At 50.7% G+C, this 22,863-nt stretch overlaps 1 protein-coding gene across 7 annotated transcripts in view; it reads right to left on the bottom strand.

Moving 5' to 3' along the window:
* Positions 1 to 22,863, bottom strand: part of FLT4 (fms related receptor tyrosine kinase 4) — a 46,789-nt gene that overhangs the window by 10,011 nt on the left and 13,915 nt on the right. For all 7 annotated transcript variants that reach the window (XM_085236718.1, XM_085236712.1, XM_085236717.1 and 4 more), the window contains exons 2-21: positions 21,745 to 21,841; positions 16,582 to 16,856; positions 12,763 to 12,875; positions 11,751 to 11,913; positions 11,398 to 11,537; positions 10,581 to 10,749; positions 10,384 to 10,501; positions 9,791 to 9,942; positions 8,917 to 9,079; positions 7,499 to 7,643; positions 5,978 to 6,086; positions 4,954 to 5,313; positions 4,593 to 4,739; positions 3,819 to 3,950; positions 3,463 to 3,569; positions 3,062 to 3,197; positions 2,392 to 2,496; positions 883 to 996; positions 572 to 660; positions 128 to 275 (exon numbers count right to left, since the gene is read on the bottom strand). In XM_085236718.1, the coding sequence (XP_085092844.1) occupies positions 128 to 275; positions 572 to 660; positions 883 to 996; positions 2,392 to 2,496; positions 3,062 to 3,197; positions 3,463 to 3,569; positions 3,819 to 3,950; positions 4,593 to 4,739; positions 4,954 to 5,313; positions 5,978 to 6,086; positions 7,499 to 7,643; positions 8,917 to 9,079; positions 9,791 to 9,942; positions 10,384 to 10,501; positions 10,581 to 10,749; positions 11,398 to 11,537; positions 11,751 to 11,913; positions 12,763 to 12,875; positions 16,582 to 16,856; positions 21,745 to 21,841 (2,982 nt within the window). The remainder of the gene's footprint in view (positions 1 to 127; positions 276 to 571; positions 661 to 882; positions 997 to 2,391; positions 2,497 to 3,061; positions 3,198 to 3,462; positions 3,570 to 3,818; positions 3,951 to 4,592; positions 4,740 to 4,953; positions 5,314 to 5,977; positions 6,087 to 7,498; positions 7,644 to 8,916; positions 9,080 to 9,790; positions 9,943 to 10,383; positions 10,502 to 10,580; positions 10,750 to 11,397; positions 11,538 to 11,750; positions 11,914 to 12,762; positions 12,876 to 16,581; positions 16,857 to 21,744; positions 21,842 to 22,863) is intronic.

Genomic DNA, 22,863 nt, shown 5'->3' with positions numbered 1-22,863 from the left:
GGGAATTGCCACACAAGTGGAGAGATCAGCTCTGTGGATGGGTCCCTGCTGCCCACTGCTGTGCTCTGGCCCATTCTCCAATTTAAGCAAGACTGGCATTTTCTTGGCGAGCCAGGTGAGGTATTACCTTCCTGGATTGGCTGTGCTGTCTGGCTCTTGTGCATCAGAAAGCGGTTGAAGATAGCACTGTCACTAGTCCCAGACCGACTCCTTCTGTCCGCTCTCACTGCCTCCACAATGGACTGGACCTGAATACGCAGCCTGGGTGACTTCTCCTGGCAAGAAGATCAAAACAAAAACCTCAGCAGGCAACATACACTGCAGCCCCTGCACCCATGAGCTGCACAGTCTCGTCCTGCTCTTAGGCTGTAATTCTGGCCTGGGAGCATCTATCCTCGTCTGCAGAAAGAAATTTCTTTCCTGATGTTGCATGTGAACTAGTATCACTGCGTAAAGCTGAAATACTGCTAGACAGAGGGTGTCTTTGCCTCCTTGTTAGATTATGTTTCTGAATGCATGTCTTCCATCCCTAGCCATGGGGCAGTTCCTAGGGATAAAGGAGGTTACTTACCCTGTAAGGACTGAATCCTTCCCGCTTGGTCCGCAGGTAATTGGAGAGGTTGCCATACTTGCAGAACTCAACGATCACCATGAGTGGACCTAATGAGAAGAAACCAAAGGTCAGGGGAAGAGATAAGGATTTGGAATAGTCAGAATTTGCCCTGACTCACATTATATCAGCCTTGCTGAGCTGTGGCACCAGGGCTAGGCACACACATCCCCACGTGTCCCCGCAGTCACATACATGGCCAGAAGAAATGGCACAGGGGATGAGCAGTGATGTCTGGGAGCACGCTCAGCCTGTTGCCCTGCGATATTTACCATTGGGTTTGGTACAGGCACCCAGCAAATTCACCACGTTGAGGTGGTTCCCGATGTGAATGAGGATTTTCAGCTCTGACATCAGTGCCTTGTGTTCACTTGCAGTAGCTCCCTCTGGAAACAAACAAACCACATCATGGTGATGCCTCCTCACAGCTTTTTCTCTCCCCCCTGCCACCCTGTCTTAGCACAGTAATAACATGAGTCTTGCTAGAGATTGCAATCCCAAAGCTTTTGGTACATTACAGCTTATTTCCAAATTAAATGGCAGAGCCTTGTCTGTAATGCTGTAATGCAGGAGCGGGGATCCAAAGCAAGAACACAAGCTGCATCCAACACGTTTTTCCTTCTGATAGCAGTGTAGGGAAAAAGATCACTTGAGGCTTATATACAGATGCACACGTTTGAATCTCTGCCCTTTTAGCCTCCAAGCAGGAATAACGAGCTGTAAAACCGTTTGAAGGAAAATTAGAAACAAAAAGGCATTTGAGTCTTTTGATTGTGACTGAAGGCAAGACTGCCTCAGCTCAAACCCAGAAGGCCTTTCTATAATTCCTTTCCAATAGCAAGCACGGGGTTGTGCTCCTGCCAGCTCTCTACTGCATCTTCTCTCTGAGTGCCTAATTCACACCAATTCTTGCTCCTCTGTTTTACCCTCAAGGTTCATTCTCTGGTTTTATGAGCATTTTTCATACCTTCCCATATACATTTTACTTTACGTGGGAGTTTGTAAATTTAGTCTGACAAAGAGAGAAGCATCTTCCTGAGCTGCAGCTGAAGGGCCAGGTAAGAGTCATGCCTCAAAGGGCTGTAAAACAACCTTGTACGGTCAGGCTTCCCTCTGCTACTGCTCTGCAGATCACCTGTACTCCTGCAGTGTAAGTGCTACTGAGCCACACCATGATTCGGTTTCTATGTACAGGCCACTGCTGACCACAAACAGCCTTGATGTTTTCTTGGTGGCTGAATCACAGAATAATGTTCTGGATGCCTGTTCAAAAGCACGGCTATGTTTAAAATCTCACTCTGGACTGATCAGAACTGCAGCATGCTTCCCTACCCAGCTGAACCTTGCCATAAATGTGAAACACATGAGCATTTGGAAGAAGGCAATTAGGAGCAACATCTCCTTCAGTGGCTTACCAGAGAGGGTCTCTGGATTCTTATTCATCCATTAAGACAGATCTCGCTCTTTGCCTTTGCAGACAGCTAAATCTCCATGTCCCTGCTCTACCACTTGCCTCCCAGTGCAGTTAAGTGAGGCGAAAGCACTCCTGAGGGAAGGCCATGAGGATCATTTGTGTTGAGGCCAAGAAGCCATAAATTAAAAGACTGGCACCAGCTCCTCTCCCATTGCTTGGTGCTGGCTCAGGCAGAAGCACCCAGGAGTGCTGGTTGGAGATAAGGCATTTGCTAAGGCTCTGGAAAATATTTTATGCAAAAGGACAATTGTTTACAAGGTAGGCTTCACTTACATGAACTGTGTATTCTACTAGGCTGTCTACATACCTTTCAGCATTTTGACTGCTACGGTCTCACAGCTGTTACTTTTATTGATCCCAAATGCTGAAGCTTCCACCACCTTCCCAAAGGCACCATGACCCAGGACTTTACCTATGAGCAAAGAGAAAGGCAGTGTGAAGGAATACAGGTGCAGCATGGAGAATGGGGCAAAAAACAAAAGACCTTACAGGAAACCATGGGAAGAAGAAAGAAAGAGTCACAGAGGAAAAGGAAGGAATGCAATATGTGCCCTACCCAGGTGGCCGCTTGCTTTGGTGGTGAGAATAAGAAAAAGGATGAAGGTAGGAACCGAGACAGAGCTGGCATGGACAAAGTGGAGGAAGGAAATGGCCCTGCTGTGGTAGGGGGCTGTTTGTTGCCCTCAAAAAGAACAAGTTGAAAAGGTAAATATGACACCTTGCAGCAGGACAGGGCTAATGTCACTACTCTGTGCCTCAGAGGCAGTCTGCAGCCCTTAAAACCCTCCCAGACAGAGGGAAGAGATGGCAGGTGGGTGTCACAGCAAGAGGACATCCTATCCCGGTCCTGAACTCAGGGTATCTCCTGTGAATTGGGCTGTTTTGCCCTGATTATTTAAGAAATCTGGAGGGTGTTCCAAGGGTTGGTGGGAAGCCCTTCATGCAGCTCTTAGTGGCAGGGGTGGGGCTCAGCTCACCCAGGCGCAGGCGGTCTCGCGGGAATTCCCACTTGCTGGAATCATAGGGCAGGTACTCGCACTGCTCCTCCAATGGCACCTCACCAGGGTCCATGATGATGGAGAGGTAGCCGGTCTTGATGTCTGCATGGGCAGGCTGCAGGAATCACCCAACACAGAGGGTGAGAAGGTGCCTCCTTTGCCTGCCTCAACCTGCTTTCCCCTGGCAAAGGCTGTTCCACATCCCCGTCTTTACTACAGCCCTTCTGTGCCCCATCTTTGGTTGACTGTCAGTGCTTGGAGCACTACTCAGTGACCTGCTTCCAGCAGATGCTGTCACACAGCCCCACATCACAGCAATGGGGCTGCCCCAAACCCCTCTGAGCCCCCTCCTCTGCCCCAGAACGGAGACAACCACATACCCTTTTGATGTTACAGAAGATGAGGATAAGGAGGATCCAAAAGAAAACAGCGATGACTCCAGTCCCAATCAGGATGACAATCTCCACGTTGGTCTTGTCATCAGAGCCTGTGGGATGGGAGGGAAATTGCAGTTTGAGAAAAGGCTTGGCTGTTTCTTGGGACCTGTTTCATGATATGGGGAGACCAAGGAACTGCGGGTTGACATTCTCCAAACAAAATGTGCTCTGGACTACAGATGATCTCAGGGCTTTCCCTGCCACCCTGCAGCCTGGCATCACAGAGAAGAGGCATGGGACCTCAGACACACTCCTTCTCGGATGCTTTCATCCCTTAGGTGTGTGGTGTCTGCTGGTACCTTCTACAGAGACGCTAGCCGAGGAGTTCACACAGCCCTTAGCGTTGCAGACGCTGCACAGGTAGAGCCCAGCATCCTCCTCCCTCACTCTCTGAATGCTCAGCCTCTGGTTGAAGTCTGCCAGGTCGATTCCTGTAAGGCAAAGAAGGTTAAGGTGGTCACTCATAAGGAAAGAGGATTGAACTCATTCAGACAAAAAATAAGGCTCATATTTTTTGGCCACTTCATTTTAGATGACAGAATTAAATTGCACCAGCTCTCCTCTGTGGCTTATGGCTCCAGAACTACCCTGGAAGGGCCTTCCTAGACAGTGTATGGAAGGAACAAAACCCTACAGAGGGTTCTACAAGGTTGGACTGGGAACAGTGCCTGGGCAGTCCAGCTGGTGTATCAAGCTCTGCTTCACCTCCAGGACCTGCTCCTTTCCCTCTGCCATGTACCTAGATCCTTCCCATATTCCTTCCCCTGGGTCAGTCCCTGCATTAGCAGAGATGTCCAGCACTGAGTTGAGTGCAAGAAGAAAAAGGATGCAGCTCTCCTTGCTGTCCTCCTGAATATACATGTGCACACAATGTTGGTCCAGATCCCAGGGCACAGACTTGTCCAGTGAGAGCACATCAAACCAGAGCAGAACATGATTAAAACCAGAATTCAGGCAATTCAGAGAATGGGCACCTTTGCCCAGGCACAGCAACTCCCAGCACACAGCAGCATTCAGCTCTCTGCTCACCAGACATGATGCCTTGCCTCTGTTCCATCCCCGGCCCATTATACCTGACACTTCTTCCACCAGTTTCTCATCTTTGTACCAGCTGATGTCAGGAACGTGGTTGCCATCCACCTTACAGCGCATCTCTATGGAATCGCTGACGTTCACCCAAATGTCTGTCAGGTTCTGCTTGAGGCGGGGAATCTCCAGGGCTGGAGGAGCAGCACAAAATGGATTGATCAAAAGAATATCTGCATTTATGGGGGACTCTGGGTCTCTAACCCTTGCTGGAGGGTGTCCTGGGACCCAGGTGCCTTTGCCACCTTGAGTTTAGCTTGCATGGCTTCCCCCAGGGAAGGACTGGGAAGCTGACTGCAGCAAGAGTACCAGCAGCAAGTCACTCCCACCTGCCCTGCTGACTCTCACCCTGCACAGAGATGTATTTCTTGTGGCAGTGTTTCTCCCGGGTCTTCCTGTTCTGCACCTCACACACGTAGTCTCCCTCCTCACCCAGGGAGATGTTGGGGATGGTGAGCAGCAAGGTGGCATCATTGGAGTCGGGCTGAAAGCGCAGCTCGCCCTGCATCTTGGTTGCATAGTGGTGGACGTTCTTGCAGTCCAGCACCAGGGGGTTGCCCTCCTCATCATGGAGCTTGGAGAGGTTCAGCCGATACCACTGCAGATTCTCATAGGTGTAGTTGTCCGCATTGCAGCTCAGCTGTAGATCCTGCCCCTCTATGGGCTCTTCTGAGGGCTGGGATTCGATCTCAAATCCATCTGGAATGGCTTTTAGGAAGGAAATGAACATGTGGGTGAGTTTTCTTGGCTTAGCTGCTAGATACAATTAAATTGTCTCCTTGGGCTCAGCTCTCTGAGACCTGACTGTCCTCAGCCAGGGTAAATGAAAACCACCCTGGTGCTTGTAGCCTGCAAGCTTGCGAGCAACCGACAGCTGTGGCTGAGCAAGGTGCTAAGGGCTGTGCTGAAGCCCCAGGGTCAAATTAAGACAGGTCACAAGTGAAACAAGCCTAGGAGGAATGTGGCTGTTCTCAGCTCACTCTGCTGGGCTTCTACAAACCCAGCTTTCTCCCACCACCAAAATCCATCAGGGGTCATGCCAAGGGCTGGGGCCAGAAGGACCCTGCCTGGGAGCAGGGCTGGCAGTGCCACTAGAGGATGCTCTTGGACCAGGCACATCCCCAGCCCAGTATGCTGGCTGAGCCAGCAGGACCTTTCACAGACACACCAGCTTATCTCCAGCTGTCTGCACTATTTGCCGCCAGAAATCCAAGCTTTTGCCACCCAGCAGAAATCTAGGGCAGCCCTGCTTTCCTGATGGCTTCCTGGTCACTGTTTAAGGTGCGATGCATGAATGATGGCACCTGGCAGATCTAGGGGCTGCCTGTTTCAGGCAAGTGACAATGGCAGAGGGGATGTCCCCAGTACTCACTTGTCACGTAGAAGTAGATCAACCGCTCATCTCGACCCACTTTGTTAGAAGCAATACATTTGTACATGGCTGAGACATTGGCCTCCTGGATGGCCAGCTTGCTGACTGTCTGGTGGGAGAAGAGAGCAGCAGAAGAAGTTAGGAAGGGTGAGAGAGAAAAGTAGGCTTGGTGCTGCTCTCTGGCAGACAGCCCTGTGCAGCGAGACAACTGCTCCACGGGCTCAGATGACCTGCTAGCACTCCTTCTACCCATAAGTGGAAATCAGACTCATGAAAGCGTCCCGGCTTTCACTACTTTATTCTATTATCTTCTCCCTTTAAATTCCAAGGGTACATAGACATGATCCTAAAAGCTTTCTCATCTCTCCTTCCAGCAAGACTTGTCTAAGACTGGGCACGCAGCCTGGTTGCTGCCCTGGGAGCATGGCTGCAGGAGATGCTGCCTCCAAAGGAGCCAGGAAAGGCAGCTGGGGAGCAAGGCTGCCCTCCTCCCAGCTCACACTGCACACACACGAGCTGCCAAGGGTGTTCCAAGCATTCCCTTTGGAGGAGATCTGCAGCTTGAACCATGAGTTTCTTCTCCTTTCCAGTTAAATGGCAAGGTAATTACATGCAAAGATCCCTCTAATGAGGCAATGTTTAAAAATGCAAAAAAAAAAATATCGAACCCCTATAGGGAAATGACTTTGTCTTTACTATTCATCCCATACACTTTGGGATGCATTTCAATTCTAAGTGGCAATATACTAGCTCGTGTTAATCAGAAGGAACATTCATTCATTCAGTGCATATTCATTACAGCTGAAGTGACCTAATTACCAGCAGTTTTGAATGCTGCCTTTCCTGTTTCTTGTGGATATTCAATACAGCTGAAGTGACCCTACTGGTGGTGCTTCTGTGTGCTGCCTTCCTGCCTTCTTGGGGATTTTCTCTCCAATCTGTGCTGTTACATTTGTGCTGGGATTTCTGTTTGACATCATCCTGCACTGTACACTGGCCTTCATGGACTGAATAAAAACCAGAGGGAGATTATGAGAGAAGACAGTCAGAAAGGAGGAAAGGGAGAGAAAGCAAATCCCTGCCTTTCCTTTTGGCTGCTCAGGGAGGAGCAGCATCTGCCCCTGCCACCCCCTTGGCAGTGTGACGAACTTCTGGCTGTGCTGGGGGACAGGAAGTGCCTTTGGAGGTGTGTAGGAAAACAGGAAGTGACTTTCGGAAACGGGGGCCCATTTGTTTGTTCTGTATCCCTCTGCAAACAGCCAGTGCCCAGCACCAGCAGGAACAGGAACCGCAGTGCAGTGCAGGCCACAGACCTTGCAGCTACTAGAAAGAAATGGGCAATGAGCACCACTCAGCTGCCCGCAGGTCATGCACTGCAACAAGAGAGGGATGTTCCTTGCAGTACAATTGGTACCAGCTTTTCTGCACAATCACTCCCAGGCCAGTTTTGCTGCCCGATCTCAAATGGGATCCCTGCTTCCCACTCCCTGCTCCAAGACAGGTTTGGGGCTGTGGCCTCACCTTGTTCCGTCCCTCCACGAACTCCACCCAGGTGTCAATGCTCTCGATGGGGTTCACTGCATCCTGCTGTGACACATCTTTCCAGTCCTTGCACTCAGGCATGCGATCTCGCTGATGGCGCCTTGCTGCCCGGTGCCTGCTATTGCTAAGCCAGAAAGAGGAGAGAGATGGAGAGGGTTGGGAAGAAGGCAACAAAACTGACTTTGTGTCTGAGAACTGATGCTCCTAGACTCTGACTGCAAAAATTCTTGGGATTCTGGGTTATGTAAGCACTAATGTGCTTTAAAAGGGTGGTCTGCAATCACTAATGAAGCAAACATGATCTATATATGTGAAAACCGAAGCAGGAAACAGATCCTGGTGCCCCAGGCAGTGTCTTCACCCCAGGACTATGTTTTCATTTACTATTAAAGATGGAAAAAAGAAGGAGTGAAAACTGTTTGTGTGTGGTATCCCCAAAGAACACGGTGGCACCTCTTTGGGGCTGATGATGGCAACTGGGGAGAAGAGCCCAAATCTGCCAAAGACCTGAGATGTTGCAGCTTGCAGGATGCTGCTGAAATGCAAGTGGAGCAGGGAGAAGGAAGAGCCCAAAATCCAGGGTGGCAGAGGCAGGGGGAAGCTGAAAACCTAGCTCAGGGGTAAGGACATGTGCTGGCAGTGCCGGCAGAGCACTTGGCGGGGCGAGCACACTGGTGAGCTATGTAAACAACAGGAAGCCAGAAAGAAGCCTCCTGCATCCTCTGGAGCTCTGCTAGGCAGAAACACAGTGGCCTTGGGAGACAGTGACCATAATTCATGGGCCTCTCTGCTTCCTGACAGGGCCATGGTGCACTCACATGCAATGGAGAGCACTTTGGTGTCTCAGGCTTGGCAACAGCCTACACAGGGCTGCAGGACCTGGCTTCCTCCAGGCACCCTGATGTCCTCCGCCCTGACTATTCTGTCTCTGACTCCCCAGCATCCCTTTTCCCTCTTCCTGCAAGATCACAGCTAAAAAATGCCACTGCAGCCCTGCCTGCTGCTGTCCCTACTTCCCAGGGCACAGGCAGCGGGCATGCACCCTTCCTGTCCATCCATCCTGCCTTCACAAACACCCTCCTGGCAAACTGCCCCAGCAGCTGGCAGGCAGCTGGAGCTTTCCCTGCATTCAGCAGCTCTTCCCCACATGCAGTAGCTCTGCTTCCCTCCCTCCCAGCATTTTTGTTTCCATCATCACCCACCAGAAGATGTAGTATCCCAAAAAAGCACAGGAATTTCTGGGCAGGAGCAGGTGAGCCCCAGCTGCTGCCTCAGGGTCTCATCAAGGGGCACTCAAAACTGAGATGGGATCTGGGACACAGCCATGGTCATAAGGAGACCTCAATGTCACGCTAGTGGGCTAGCAGGACATGGGCAATGGGAGAACTGGCACTTACAGACTGCGTCGAGAGAACATCCGACAGGGCATCCATGGCCTCCACTGCCACTGGATCACCTCTGGTGCTGGGATTCCATAGACTGTGCAGGTGAGGGCCTGGGGGCTCCTCCGGGAGTAGATGCTTGGGGAAGAGGTTTCCTTCTCATGGATGCGTGGAGGAACTGCAAGCACCAGAATGATACTGTAAGTGGCCCTGGGTTTAGCTGCTGTGTCCCTAGGCCAGGCACAGCCCTCCCCAGGATGTCTACAGAGACTGGGCACTACAGTGCTGCAGATCCCAGGGCAGCTCCTAGGGAGCTCAGGCCCGCAGGGCAGGGCAGGTTATACTTAGGCAGGTTCAAGTGATGACATTTCTCCTTCCTCTGCTGGATATGGCTGTCTGGATGCTGCAGCCCCCAGCACAAGGTCACAGAGTCTGCTGGAGAGAAATCCCCAAGCAGCAGTGTCCTTCTACTGCTTCTTGCGCTGGCACCTGACTTCTCCGTGACAACGACCAGTTTCTGCCAGGGGAAAAGCCATAGGGCACCCAGAGAACTGCTCCAGCCCCAGGCTTCATGTGTGCTGCAGCCACTCTGCTCATGAGTCTCCATCAGTTAGGATCACTCTCAGCAGCATCCTCAACAGCAGTTGGGAAACAGCCCCCTGAGCAAGGGTGTGTTCTGCTCAGAGCAGTGGAAGCAGGAACAAAACTTCAGTGTCCTGAGTTCCACTTCCATGGCACGTTGCCCACACCATAGGCAACTAGCCCTGCTGTAACCATGCATGTAGGTAGCAACTCCTTTAGGAAAGCACCAGGCACTTGGTCTTAGAGCAGCCCAAAGGCCAGGGCTGTGGGCTCAGCACTCTCCCCCTGGCCCCAGCCCCTCCCTTACCATTGACAATTAACTGGAGGCTGATGCGCTTCTCCAGCCCCACCAGCCTGTCCCTCAGAACCAGCGTGTACGTCCCAGCATGATGCTCTGCCACATCCTTGATCTGCATTGAAGATTGAGATTGCTTGGGAATTAGCTTCCCGTCCTTGTACCTGCAGGGAGGCAGAGAGAAAATGCAGCCACGGGGAGGAAGTGTCTCAACAAAGCACGGTCCTCTCTGCAGGGACCCCTGGGCTTTCCCCAGACCTGAGTTACAGGCCTGCACGCTGCTGTGAGGATGTGAGGTTGGAGGTGTCACGGCTTTGCCCTGAGCAGGGTTTGTGTGCAAAGCTTCCAGCTAGCTCTGGTGGGAGTGCAGCACGATGCACTACACAACCTGACCCTAACCAGACTTCCCCTCCTTCCCTTCCCTGCTGCTGAGCCATGGGGGAACATCCCAAGAATATGGGCAGCCCTTCCATGGATGGGAGAATGCGACATCTGGGACAATCTTGGCCACAGAGGGACCTAGCAAGGAGGCTGGCCTGGTTTTCCTCCTTGGCCAGGGGAGGGAGGAGAAGAGAGGGCGGCTTGGGCCAAGAAAGGTGCGTTACCACTGGAAATCTGGTGGGGGGTAAGCCACAACTTTCACCGGCAATTTCACAGCTTCGTCTCCAGCAGTGGCTTCTATCACCGGCCCCTTCCGCCACTCCACGTTGATGAAGGGCTTTTCTGCAAGAGAAGAGGTGAGTGTGGAGGGGAGTGCAAGGAGTCAGACTGCGGTTCGATGAGGGAGCAGAAGGTGTCTTACCATGCACGATGACATCGGTGCTCTCCTCCAGCATCTGGGCGCCGTTGGAGGCAGTGCATGTGTACCTGCCCAGGTCCTGCTGGCTGACGTTGTGCAAGGTCAGGATGCTGGAGAGCTCTGTGTGTGTCTGCAGGGACCGGCGCTCAGATTCTATCACCGCTCGCTGCATCTGGTGGAACAGAACAGAGCGTGAAAGGCATCAGAAGGATGGGGTTGTGTAGATGGGCTCTTCATATCTGCATTTCTTGCTGCCTCCTTCCAGAAAGGCATCTCCACGACTGACTGTGAAGGCAAGGAGCTTTGTGTGACGACCAACCAAAGCTGGGCTAAGAGTTTAGCACTGGTTTGCTTTGATCTCGGGTCCACTAGGTCACTAGGTAGAAGCCCTATAGGTATGCAAACACCATAATGCCTTCAGGGAACTCCAGTGTTTAATTGTTTGCAAGAGCCAGACTCTACCACAGAGGGAAAAAACAGAGGGAAGGGATCCCTTTGCAGGCTCTTGGTAACTCAAGCTGCGAGGCTGGAACAGCTCCTTTCAAACCTAGGATGTTTGGTCTGTATTTGTACCGGTGGAAGTGAAGCCAGTGTTTGCCCAAAAGTTCCTCAGAGGTATAATGCTTAAGAAAGGAACATGCTTTCTACAAGTAGAAGGAGTCTTCTCTCTGCCTGCTTCCTGCTGCAGGAGAGAAAAGTGGAAAAGTTCTCTGAGAACGCCAGAACGCAGCATGGTTAGGATCCTGAAGCAGAGCCCTGTGAACGCTGCCAAGAAGAACAGTGAATGGGTAGGATGGGATGACTCAGAGGGCAGCAGTACCTGTTTGCCAGGGTACGTCCACTGGAAGCGGACACCAGAGTTGAATTCGGCCCACACTGTGCAGTTCAAGACCAGCTTCTCTCCCACTAGCAGCTCCATGGCTTTCTTGGGGTACAGCTGGATGTCATACAGTTCAACCCCTGATGCAGAGAGGCAAGAAAAAGATATTTCTGATCTATTAATTATTTGAAGCTGGGGTGTGGGTCTCAGGAAAGCAGAAAAGCATGGAATCTGCATCTCCAACTGTGTGGTTACAGGAGATTTGGGTATAAATTGCTGCTGCTAAGGATACCTCAGCATGGCACACAGCTAGAGGACAGGGCCAAAACTTCCCCACTTCCCCAGACTTTCACCTGCTATGTGGATGATGAAGAAATTAGATTTGAAGACCTTCTTGTCGATGATAGTCTCACACTGGACAAACAAGGAATCTCTGATCAGCTGAGTGGGTACTTGCATCCCCTTCTTGTTGTCCCAGAAAATGACTTTCCTGTCAGGGTGGATGAGGGAATTTTGCTGGAAAAAACAACATTTTCCCAAGTGAAATGAGGGGATAACAGCATTCCCACCCTTCATGCTGGCTAACATCTCTGTTTTGCGGGAAGAAATGATGCAGCATTATGCTATGCTGGTCTCCTGCTCTCTCCCCCAAGGGTTTGTCATCTAGGAATCACAGCCTCCGCTATACCCCAAGCGGCTGTATCCTGCACTGCAAGCCTCCCCATCCGCAGAGCAGGACAGAGACTTCCAGGAATGGAAAATGATAGTGATAGCTAAGGAAACTGATGCTGATGTCCCAAACATCAGCCTCACTGGGATGGGGTCTGACCTTGGGTAGTGTCCTTCCCGGGCAAGGGAAAGGCCCCTGGCCCCCGGAGCGTCCCTGGAGGGCTTTGTACAATAGTAACACTCATCCTGGAAGGATGTATTTCCATTGTAAAAAAAAAAAAAAAAAAAAAAAAAAAGGCATAAGCAAGCTGATAATAGAGTTGTTTTGAGTTGTATTTAGTACTCAGCCCCAGAGCTGCAGCCTCCTTCCCTGTGGGGTTGCTTACTACCTAGGGGGTTTTCAGCTCACAGAGATCAGAGCAAGCAGGGGATGCCATGGGACCAAATCAAAGTCTTGTTTTGTTTCAGAGAGCCAGGGAAGAGGTGCAAAGCTGGCAGGAAACCTGTGGGGTCTGCCCAAAGGAACTGGACAACACAGCCTCAACCAGCAAATAAAACGAGGAAGCCAGTGGCTTGTATTTTCCATGGAAAATGTATCTCATGCATTTTCCATTCCTGGCAGTGTCTGTACTTCTCCCACTCAGGCAATTACAAATGCACAACAAATGCAACGCGTGTTGTTCTGCAGCATCTCACCGAGATGAGCGTGACGTTGAGGTCTGGGATGGACACAAGGCACGGCACCCAAGTGTTCTCCTTCTTGCTGATGAGGAGTGTCTCTGGCTTGTTGATAAATGGCTGTTCAAAATCTAAGGAAGAGATACAAAGAGAAGGACAACTAAACAGAAGCAAGAGGAGAAGTGGAAGGAACCACAAGAATAGAAGGCTTTCTGGCTTTCTTTAACACACTGTGAGCTTGCCAGAGGGAGTGGTGCTGGGCTGATCAGCCCCATCTGTGATGTCCACAGCAGCAAACACATCGTGAATGCAAAGGGTGCGTCCCAGGTTGGCCAGCTCCTGCAACATTTGGGCAGTGCTGGAAACAACCTCCCCTTTCCTGGCCCCTTCAAGGCCTGGGTTTGAACCTTCGCCAAACCATTGGGTCTCCTGCTGGGCTCCACGCCTGCCAAGCTGGTGCCAGTGCAGGAGCGGCGGCAGGCAGAGCGACCTTCCAGGGCAAGGAAGTGAGCTGCACTGCAATGGTATGCAGATGTCATCCTGCAGCCGGCCCAGCCGGCAGATAAACAGATGAGCTGAGATTTCCAGGACTGCCACTCCACTGCCTCCCAACTGCTGCAAGCACAAATATTGACAGGAAGAGCAAAGCCACCCTGAAATGACTTAGTGAGGCCAGAGGTGGTACGCTGTGCTCCTCCACGTGGAGCCAGCACCACAATGAAGTGCTGGCAGGACAGGCTGTCCCGTCTTGCTCAGCATATTGCGTGTGTCAAACCTGACAAACTCAATTTGGGTCCATTGTGGAAGGGATTCAGTGGCAGCATGCAGAGATCTACCATGGCTCTGAGCCACTGTGCCGGGCACCAAACTGATCATAGAATCACAGACTGGCTTGGACTGGAAGGGATTTTTTTCCCCTGCTAGACAATCCCTAAAACCAACCAACTAAAATGACTGCCCAAGATGTACGTAGTAATGATCCCCATTTGGGGATCCTGCTGCTCCAATCACGTTGGCCTCAACCCCTTCCAACTCAGTGCTCAAACTGTTAAGCACGTAATTTTATTTTAATTTTTAATTAGAAAACTGTTGCTTCAGCCATAGTCACACTGCAAAGACCTACTCTAGAGTGAGTACAATCACAGAATCACAGAAACACCAAGGTTGGAAAAGACCTACAAGATCATCCAGTCCAACCATCCACCTATCACCAATAGTTCTCACTAAACCATATCCCTCAACACAAAATCCAAACCTTCCTTGAACACCTTCAGGGTCAGTGACTCCACCACTTCCCTGGGCAGCCCATTCCACTGCCTGACCACTCTTTCAGAGAAGTAGTATTTCCTAACGTCCAGCCTAAATCTCCCCCTGGCGCAGCTTGAAGCCATTTCCTCCAGTCCTATCACCAGTCAAACAAGAGAAGAGGATGAACCCCAGCTCACTACAACCTCCCTTCAGGTAGTTACAGAGAGCAAAAGGTGAAGTCTTTTCTTCTACAGCTTGGGGAAAGAAGCCATGCATAGGAAATACAATGCTGAGTTCTTCGTGAAAAGATGGATGCCCAGAGGATTCTTATTTCCTAGAGTCCTGACACAGGGCTTCTTAAATCACAGGTTTGTTTCAAAGCGTGAACATGTTCCTCATTCCTTTCTCAAGCTCTGGGCACACGAGAGGGAGGAGACACACAACTGGCAGAGGTGAGAGACTACAAGGTCCCTTCCAAGCTCAGAGGGCAGCCAAGAATACACTGATTTACTGGGCAGCCCCAGCTGCCAACGAGCTCGTGATTCATGCATTAACTCCCCTCTCTGATCCCATCACATACTTTCTATAAGGCTGTCTTAATGGGTCAGATGGGAATAATTTAGTATCTCCTTCATTAATATATGCTAAGCCTGATGAGATGGGGGCTGTACGTATCCTATTTCACTCTGATGAAGCATTCTGTATGTTTACAGCACTATCTGTAGAGGCAACAAAATACACACCAAACCAGACATGTGAGAAATGAGACACGTGTGAAAAGTTCATTTCGAGAACTGAGCTGCAGGTAAAAAAATACAGAAGAACCCATGTTCTCAGCCAAGTACAGATATTTTGTTTCTGGCAATTTCACCAAGCTCTTAAAATGACAAACGAGGCTGGTGGATAAATCTGTGGTCTGACCATGCTGTCTCCAAACATCCCTGACACTTACATCAGCCCTTCCAAACTCTCCAGGGACAGTTTCACATTGCAGCCCAGCTCAGCAGGAACAGGCAGGGTTTTATCTGGATGTTCTGCAGTGACCACAGTTACTGTATTCCTGGGTTTTCCTCGACATGTCACTTCTCTTGCCTGGAAAGTCTACCCAGGAGGATCTTGAGTTTTCCTGGCTGTTTGGTAGCCATAAGAGGGCACAACCTGATTGGAATGAGTATGAACACGTTCTGCAATCATGTGCGAAGCAATGCTATGAGATGTTGTCTGGATTTGTTGCACACAAGCTGTACGCAGGTGCTGTGAGTCCCATGCACCCTGACAGCATGGGATTTATTGCCCCTGAGCTCCATCACACATGCACACTGCTGCTCTCTGCTAAACAGAACCATTACTGAGCTGTAGATGAGGCCAAAGGTGAGAAGAGGTGAACAAGGGGACAAAGTGGCATTTGTTGGATCTTACATCCACACCTGACTGTTCCAGGAGGTTTGAAATCCAAAATTTTACAAAGGGAAATCCACATCCATAGACAAACCAGGCTCTTGCAGAAGCACACCTTGCACGTAAGCCTGTAAGGCTATTCTTTCAGCTGCATGCCTAAGCAGCTCTCTGCCTTCTCCTTGATATAAGGCTCAAGAGCAAAGAAATATCCCTGTCCAACTCACAGACGCCTCCTCCCAACATTCCTGAGATCCAGAGAAGCTCTGTTCTTCTCTAGGATGGGCAACAGCGCCCACGTGAAGAGGAGGCAATTGCCCAGACAGACCCCAATTCCTGCCCAGCAGCTGCCCAGCTTTTTCTGATTTGCTTCTACATTTTTCTCTGCACAGTTGCAGAGGTAAATTTGGCTTTGCCCTGGGACTTCTGAAAAATGCATCCTGTATGTCGTGACCTGCCTGGCTCGTGACAACTGCACCAACTCTAAGAAATGGGGGCGGAAAGAGAAATAGCTTGGCCAACTGCTTCCAGGGGACAGCGCTCGTTTATCTTGCTGGATCCTGCTGCAGGCGGTGGGGGGACAGCACAGGGGGACCCCCGAGGAACAGGGAAAGCTGAGAATGGGCCCCTGCAGCCCCTTGCTGCACTGAGGTCGCAGCTCCAAGCTTGGCAGACAGCCCTTTTCCTCCAAAACACACCTCATAATGCTGCCCGCATGGCAGTCCCTGTGCAGACTGCATGTGGGGCTGTGGCTCCGAGGAGGCTGCACACAGTGGGTCTGTGCTGCTCCTCCTCTCTGCTTAAGGAGCATTATCATTCCTTGCCCTGTTCTGCCTCTAGCATCTCTGAGAGTTCCCCCAGCTGCCCAGAAGCTAAATCCTGTGCTTTTTTTAGCGCCAGAGCATCTCTGAGACTCAACTCTCGCTCCTTAAATTCCTACATTCCAGCCCTGCTGGAGCGATGCCCCCAGGCCGGGACATAATTGAATCCCAGGTGCTGCTGCCATCCCCTAGAAACGGACGGATATTGATTCCTGCATGAGGAGCAGCCCTTGGTCCTTTCCCCAAGCCTGCAGAGCTTGGGAGACTGGGAGGGGGTGTGGGAGGCAAGCGGGATCTTTAATCTGTCTGATTTTGTGTTGGTGCATGTAGTCCAGCCCCAAGCCCTCCACTCACCTCACCGTATGGCTCTTACCTCTCACAAAGACATAGCAGCTGACCGCTGTGGTGCCCTCGATTTTGGCATCAATGTACTTGTAATAGCAGCGGTAGTAACCCGTGTCATTGGCCTGGCTCTCCGTCAGCACCAGCACTTTGCAGTAGGGCTTCGTGCCCGTCCCCTCGCAGTCCTCTTCCCGGGTTGCCCGGCCTCCACTGGGCGCTGCTGAGGCCATGAATTCCATCTCCTTCTCCTTCCCACTGGGGTCCACCTTGCCCCCAGGCCACGACCACTCCAAGGGATGCTGGCCTCTGGAAATAGGCAAAAAGGAGAATTAGCTTTGGGGCAATTAGAGTGACCACGGTGGGGGTTTTACAGCCCACTGCTTCCCTCCCACGTACACGCATGGCCCTGCATATGTCCCAGATAGCCTCAGCTCTCAGGCTGGGGCATGGAGGAACAGCCCTCTTCCGCAGAGGGAAACAGGTGCAAGGAGAAGGCAAGCAGAGGCCAGTCCCATTCCCCAGGTCACATCCTGGGCATGCCAGGCTGTCAGATATCACTCCCTCCCGTGACTTCATCCTACTGCTGTTGATGCCAGGACAGGGAGCCATATAGGATCCTGAGGGAAATAACCCATTTATTCTCTATTCCCCCTTGTTATTAAGAGTTCAGAGCTATTAAGAATGCATATGGACGTGATAAGTTCCCCTGGCTCAGCACAGCTGCTGGCTGGGACCTGTGTGATGAACGGAGTGGGAAGGAGAAGGAGGGAAGGAAAGCAGATTGGAGAGAAAACAAGAGAAAAGCAGGAAGGAGTCAGGGATAGAGAAGAAACCTCCAGCTCGAGCATGCATATGTGTATTTATATATAGCCAAGAATGCCCAGCATGGGAGGTGTATGCACACACACACACAGGCACCCTACCACAGCTTGCTCTGACTGCTCTTGTTTACTACTAACAAACCAAGCTTTCATGCCATGCTGGAAGTTTCCTTCCGTGAAATCAGAGCCCCTTTCAGAGCACAGCGCAGTCCACACCTGAATGTCTGCCAGCATAGCCGAAAGTCACTGAAAAATGTGCAAAAAAGAGATGGGAACAAAGAAGACATCTCAAGAGACAGCTGGGGGACAAAAATGGCTTTTTGTCAGCACTGTTTGTTATATTACGGGATACTGGAGTCACCTCTTATGCCATTTGGGAATAGGCAGATGGAGACAAGCAGCTCCTCAGCCTGGAGATCCTTGGAGCAGGGCTGGGGTAGATGCTTCTGAGCATAGCCAAATCACAAGTGTCACCACAGCGAGATCCTGACTGCAAGGGACAGCGTGGCTTTTGCTGCTGCAGCCATACACCCACTGCACCAGGCACAGAGCGGTATCTGGCCCCAGGCAAAGCTGAGAGCTCCAACTCCCAACTGAGCAAAGGAGCCCCAAAGCCCTTTGCGTTTGCTCAGGCATTTTTGGCACTCGGTGTGCAGCAGGGTAATTGTACAAGTCTCCAGTGTTTCCTCTTTCTGTTTGTTTACCCGCTGGGATTTTCACGCATTATCAGACCTACTTGTTTTATTAACCATCAAGGCCAGCAGTAGCTGAGTGACACGTATTTATATAAACACGGATGGGCCAGTGCAAACAGCCCTGACAACCAGCCCGTGGGCTGAACTAAAACATTCCTTGCATCATTTGCTGCTTGACCAGACCCAGCGGGGACACAGAAGGTAAAGGCATTAATGTGAGTCCAAGTTGGTGTCTCTGGTGTGTAAAGATGACCAGATGAATGCAGGAATGAGGCCAGGCTCACCTGGATTTCTCTCTGAGGCTGCCCTGTGTGTCTGGGAAAAGGTCCAGGCAGCACTTTGGGACTGCTCTCTCCCACCTATCTGTCATCTTTGAAGATTTGTTCCCAAGTTATTTTCTTTCAGCTCTGTGATAAGGTGTCTCTGGGCAACGGAGCCTGCTGATGCCAGCTGGAAACAGATGCACTGCAGGCTTCTCTGCAGCTGTTTTTCTAAATCTTTTTCAGGACAGATGCTCTTCAAGGGAGTCGTTGCAACTGGCACTGCTTTTCTTCAATCCTCTTTGAAGCTCCCGCATGCGGTATGATGGCAAAGCTGGCTGTGGCTTTGGGCTGAGGTGAGATAAGGCAGATTCCCCCTCAGCAGCCCAGAGGATGCTCACAGCAGTCGCACACCCGTAGGAAGAAGCAGCAGGTGTGGTACGTGCTCCGGACACTGCTGCAGAGCCATGTGGCAGGGCACTGCCTTGTCCTCAGGCTCCTCCATCCCCGCTGCAGTGCTCATTTCCTCTGCAGGAGCCAAGAGGGCTGCGGGGTCAAATACTTCCTTTCTGCCAGAGCAGACTTTATGCATTCGCAAACATCTGTGAGTCAGCTCTATGAACAAGTCACTGGGCAGCAAAGGACAACTTTGCTCTTTCCTCTCTAAACACCACGGCTCAGAGATTCTCCTTCTCCCTCCAGGTACCCAGCACCTGTGGGGTGGGATGGGATGGGGCTGGCATGGCCAGGATCAGCTTGATCCCTCCATAAGTTTCTGCTGTGGCGCAGCTGGCTCCTGCAGGCTCCGCTCCAACATTCATGAGTCGGAAGGGCACAAGCTCTGCTTCTCCCCGTGCAGGCTGACAAGAGCATGAATGCAGAGATGCACAATGTTTTTTTTTCCTTCCTTCTCAGGATGGGAGCTAATAAAAGACATACTGTCCATCAGTCCCTTCACCCTGCTGTGCTACATGCCTCAATTAAAACATCACTGTGGCTTCCAGCCAGCCATGGCACGATCTGTATTTGCTGGAATGCTCCTACCCAGATCCTCTGCTCTGCTTGGATGAACGCACTGTGTTGGGCGATGGGGGAAACTGCAGAACCTCAGCACGCAGTGAGTCCTTGTGGGTGTGCTGTGTTTTCGGGCTTCTGTGAAGAATGCTCAGCTCCAGAAACATCCCATGGCCTGGCATGGCCTCTTGACACTTCTGGGGCAAGGAGGAGCAGGAGAGGGGCTGCTAAGCTGCAAGTGTGGGAGATCCAGGCTGAGCTGTGAGGGAGCCTGAGAGCGCAGCCAGCTGTGGGACTCTCACACTCAGTGGGTGAAGCTGAAAAGGTCTGCAGGGAGCCTCATGCGGGAGGATTTGGGCTTAGTTTTCTGCTGCAGTGCTGCTTTGAGCAAGCCTGTGCTCCTGGCTCCAGGGCAGCTCGAAGAGCAGCCAGAGGACATTGTTCTCAAGGGAAGAACCAGGGTCAAACCAAAGCCACCTCCAACATGATGCTCAGCAAAGAATCTCTGGATCCTGGATTTGATTTTGTACTTGTTTCTGCCCTACCCTGCCCCATCACCCTCTTCTTTGCCTGTTCTCTTGGTGGTCTGCATGTTTTTCCCTTCAGCTCCCATTAACACAAGCCAGGTCTTCCCAGCGTGGGCCATAGTCCAGAGAAGAGGTTGGAGTAGCAGCTGGGTGTAATTAGAGATCCAGGGACCAGGAAAGATTTACTTTTCATTCAAAAGTAGTAATAGTGTCCCACAGGCAAAATCTTCTTCTCAAGGCGTGGGGCAAACACAGGCTTGAGATCTCACAGGGAGAAGGGGAACCTCGAAGCCATGCTGAGACTTGTCACCTGTGGGTGGTGTGAAGGATGCTGCACAACTTCAGAGGGGCACATTTTTTCCCACTGTGATTCTCCTTCATACTAATTGACAGCTAGCAAGTGCACAAAGAAAGGGCAATCTCATCCTTCCCATCCAGGAAAAGAAAGGCTTTTCGCTTCATGGTGCTAAATAGGTCTGTTCATGCTTGACCGCAAGAGACACTTTCTTTAACCACACCTCCAACTTCAGAATGTCTTTTAGCCTTGGATCAATCTGCAGGCAACACAAGGCTGTCTCTGCAGGTCCCAATTTCCCATTGGCTTCCCTGCCTGAAGCTGCAGCAAGAACACAGGTCTGTCTCACTGTGTGTGGTACTCGCAGCCAATGTGGGAGGCTGTGGCCAAACATGTCCAGGGTGACCTGGGAAAGTCTTGCTGGGTCTGCAGAGAGTCAGCACAGCAAGAGCCAGGATCTCCAAACTCCCTCTCCACACTCTCCATGGCAGATTGTGGCTGACCACAGCCCAGTCATGCATTTCCTACAGCCTAGCACACACCACAGCTCCTCAGGTCACTCTATGAACAAGCCCACAGACACTTGGCTTCCCAGACCATGTGGAATCAGCTCAGTATGAGCATCAAGCAGCCTTTCTTCTGTCTCTATTCCCTGGCAGAGAACTGATTCACAAAGAAGAGTAATGCCATCTGTTCCAGAGAAAGTTAAATATGTTTGCGACAAGATGTGAACACAATACAAGCCAAGTGTTTGTAGTAATTGCTTAGTGGTTATATATAACACTGAGAAATACCCTTTTGAGGCCCATGCTGAATTTATACCCCTACTGAGCCCTAGCACTCAGATCCCAGGCATGGATCTGCTTTCAGCTGCTGGAGGGAAACTCCAGCTCGGCTTTTTTTTTCTCTCTCTAATGTGTTTTCCAAGATAAGGAGTAGTGATGAGAACATGTACAGTCAAATGCCCCAGTGAGGTACAAATCAGTTCAGACACAACATCTTCTCAGAGCCAGGCTCCAAAATGACCAGCTCCTCCCTAGGAGTTATTGACCCAGCCTGGCTTGGGCTTCTCTTCCTTCACCCTCAAATGTGCAAAGCAGAGAATGAAATCCCAGCTTTATAGAAAAGCTGGCAGCCTCTCATAACCAACACCAACTGCAGCCCTGCCTCCTCCTACGGGCATTTCTCCATGCCCCCCAAATAATCTGCCAAATTTGGAAACCAGAACTACAACTCCAACACTGTGATGAGGTGAGAACAAACATCAGAGGCAAGACCAGGAGAGTTAGGAGGCCAGTTCCCCTGAAGAACTTACAAGGAAGCCATCAGATCGCGCAAGTGTTTGCCTTCCTTCTGCCTGCAAGACTCCAATAGAGGTTAACATCATCTCCTTTGAGATGCCTCCAGCTTCTTTTTTCAATTAATTGATTAGATTAATTCACACTTGGTTCATGTAGCAGATTTCTAACTAGCCATGCTTATCTACAGGTATGCTGCAGCTAAGATCCCCCTGACTCTCCTTGGCGGCTCCTTACCAGCTATGAGTGATCTATAGGCAGAGTTGTGCTTGCCTGCACCATACCTGCAGGTGATGGTCAGCTTGTCCTTGGCGTTGATGATGTGTTCTTCCTCAGTGATACTAAGAGTAGGAGGGGTCATAGAATAGCTGCTCACCAGATCTGTGGAGAGAAAGGAGATAGGGTGTGATGCAGACATCTGCTACTGCAGACCCACTGATGTGAGCAGCAGCTGGGCATCATGAGCCTGGACTGGAACAAAGCCTCTTGAAGCAAACTTCTCACCTTACAATCATTAAGGTTGGAAAAGAAAACTAAAATCATATAGTCCAACCATCAATCCATCATCATCATGACCACTAACCACATCCCTCAATGCCACTCCAATGCCAGAAAAAGAATGAAAGATTAGAAACCAGGGCATCAAGGTGTTCCTTACCAGATGTCTTAGGCTGAACTCACCTGCAGCGCTGATAAATGATATATGCTAACCAGAGTCTTGCCAATTTTTCTGTATCAAAGTAATCAAGGCTACAAAAAATCCACCTGCAAAGGGATCACAAGTGCTCTTGGATTTGTACAGAGGCTCTCAGGGGCCAGCAGGCCCTTCTGCCTTTGGGTACAGGCAGTCACCTGAAGCGGACTGACCCTTTGGGGATGACAGCAGCGCCCTTCCCTTAGTGCCATTGGGGACAGGAATTCCAGGAGTGAAACTATCCAGGCTCACAGGAGATGCAGATAAACACATTATCACACACTTCTCCCAGCTTTCGTCTGGGAGAGTCCCACTCCTGGTGGGCTCACATCTCCGGCACGCAGTGCAGGACACGCACCGTGCGAGCTGCTCATGGACAAACATCTCGAAGTACCGGTTACTCTCAGAGCTGTTTTCCATTAGCACGGTGCTTCTAACTGTCATTGCTTCATGATCTTTATCTTAAAACTCCAGCTTCTGGGGATACAAGATAATGCAGAAAAAAAAGCTTTGATGACTGTAAGACAAGTGAGCAAACTAACCAGAGAGGGGAAAAAATAGAATTGTGAAATGTGAAAACGTGACTCAGGTAGATACTAAATGCTAAGGAAGAAAGGAATGCAATAAATATGCTGCTAGCTTGATCTTTATAGACGTGTGAGGTTTGTGCAATTGCAGCTTGCTCAGGTCTGACTCCTTCCTTCATACC

Source organism: Meleagris gallopavo, chromosome 15 (genome assembly GCF_905368555.1).
Source record: "Meleagris gallopavo chromosome 15, MGAL_WU_HG_1.1, whole genome shotgun sequence".
Lineage (NCBI taxonomy): Eukaryota > Metazoa > Chordata > Aves > Galliformes > Phasianidae > Meleagris > Meleagris gallopavo.
This window is presented reverse-complemented; position numbering and strand designations above follow the sequence as displayed.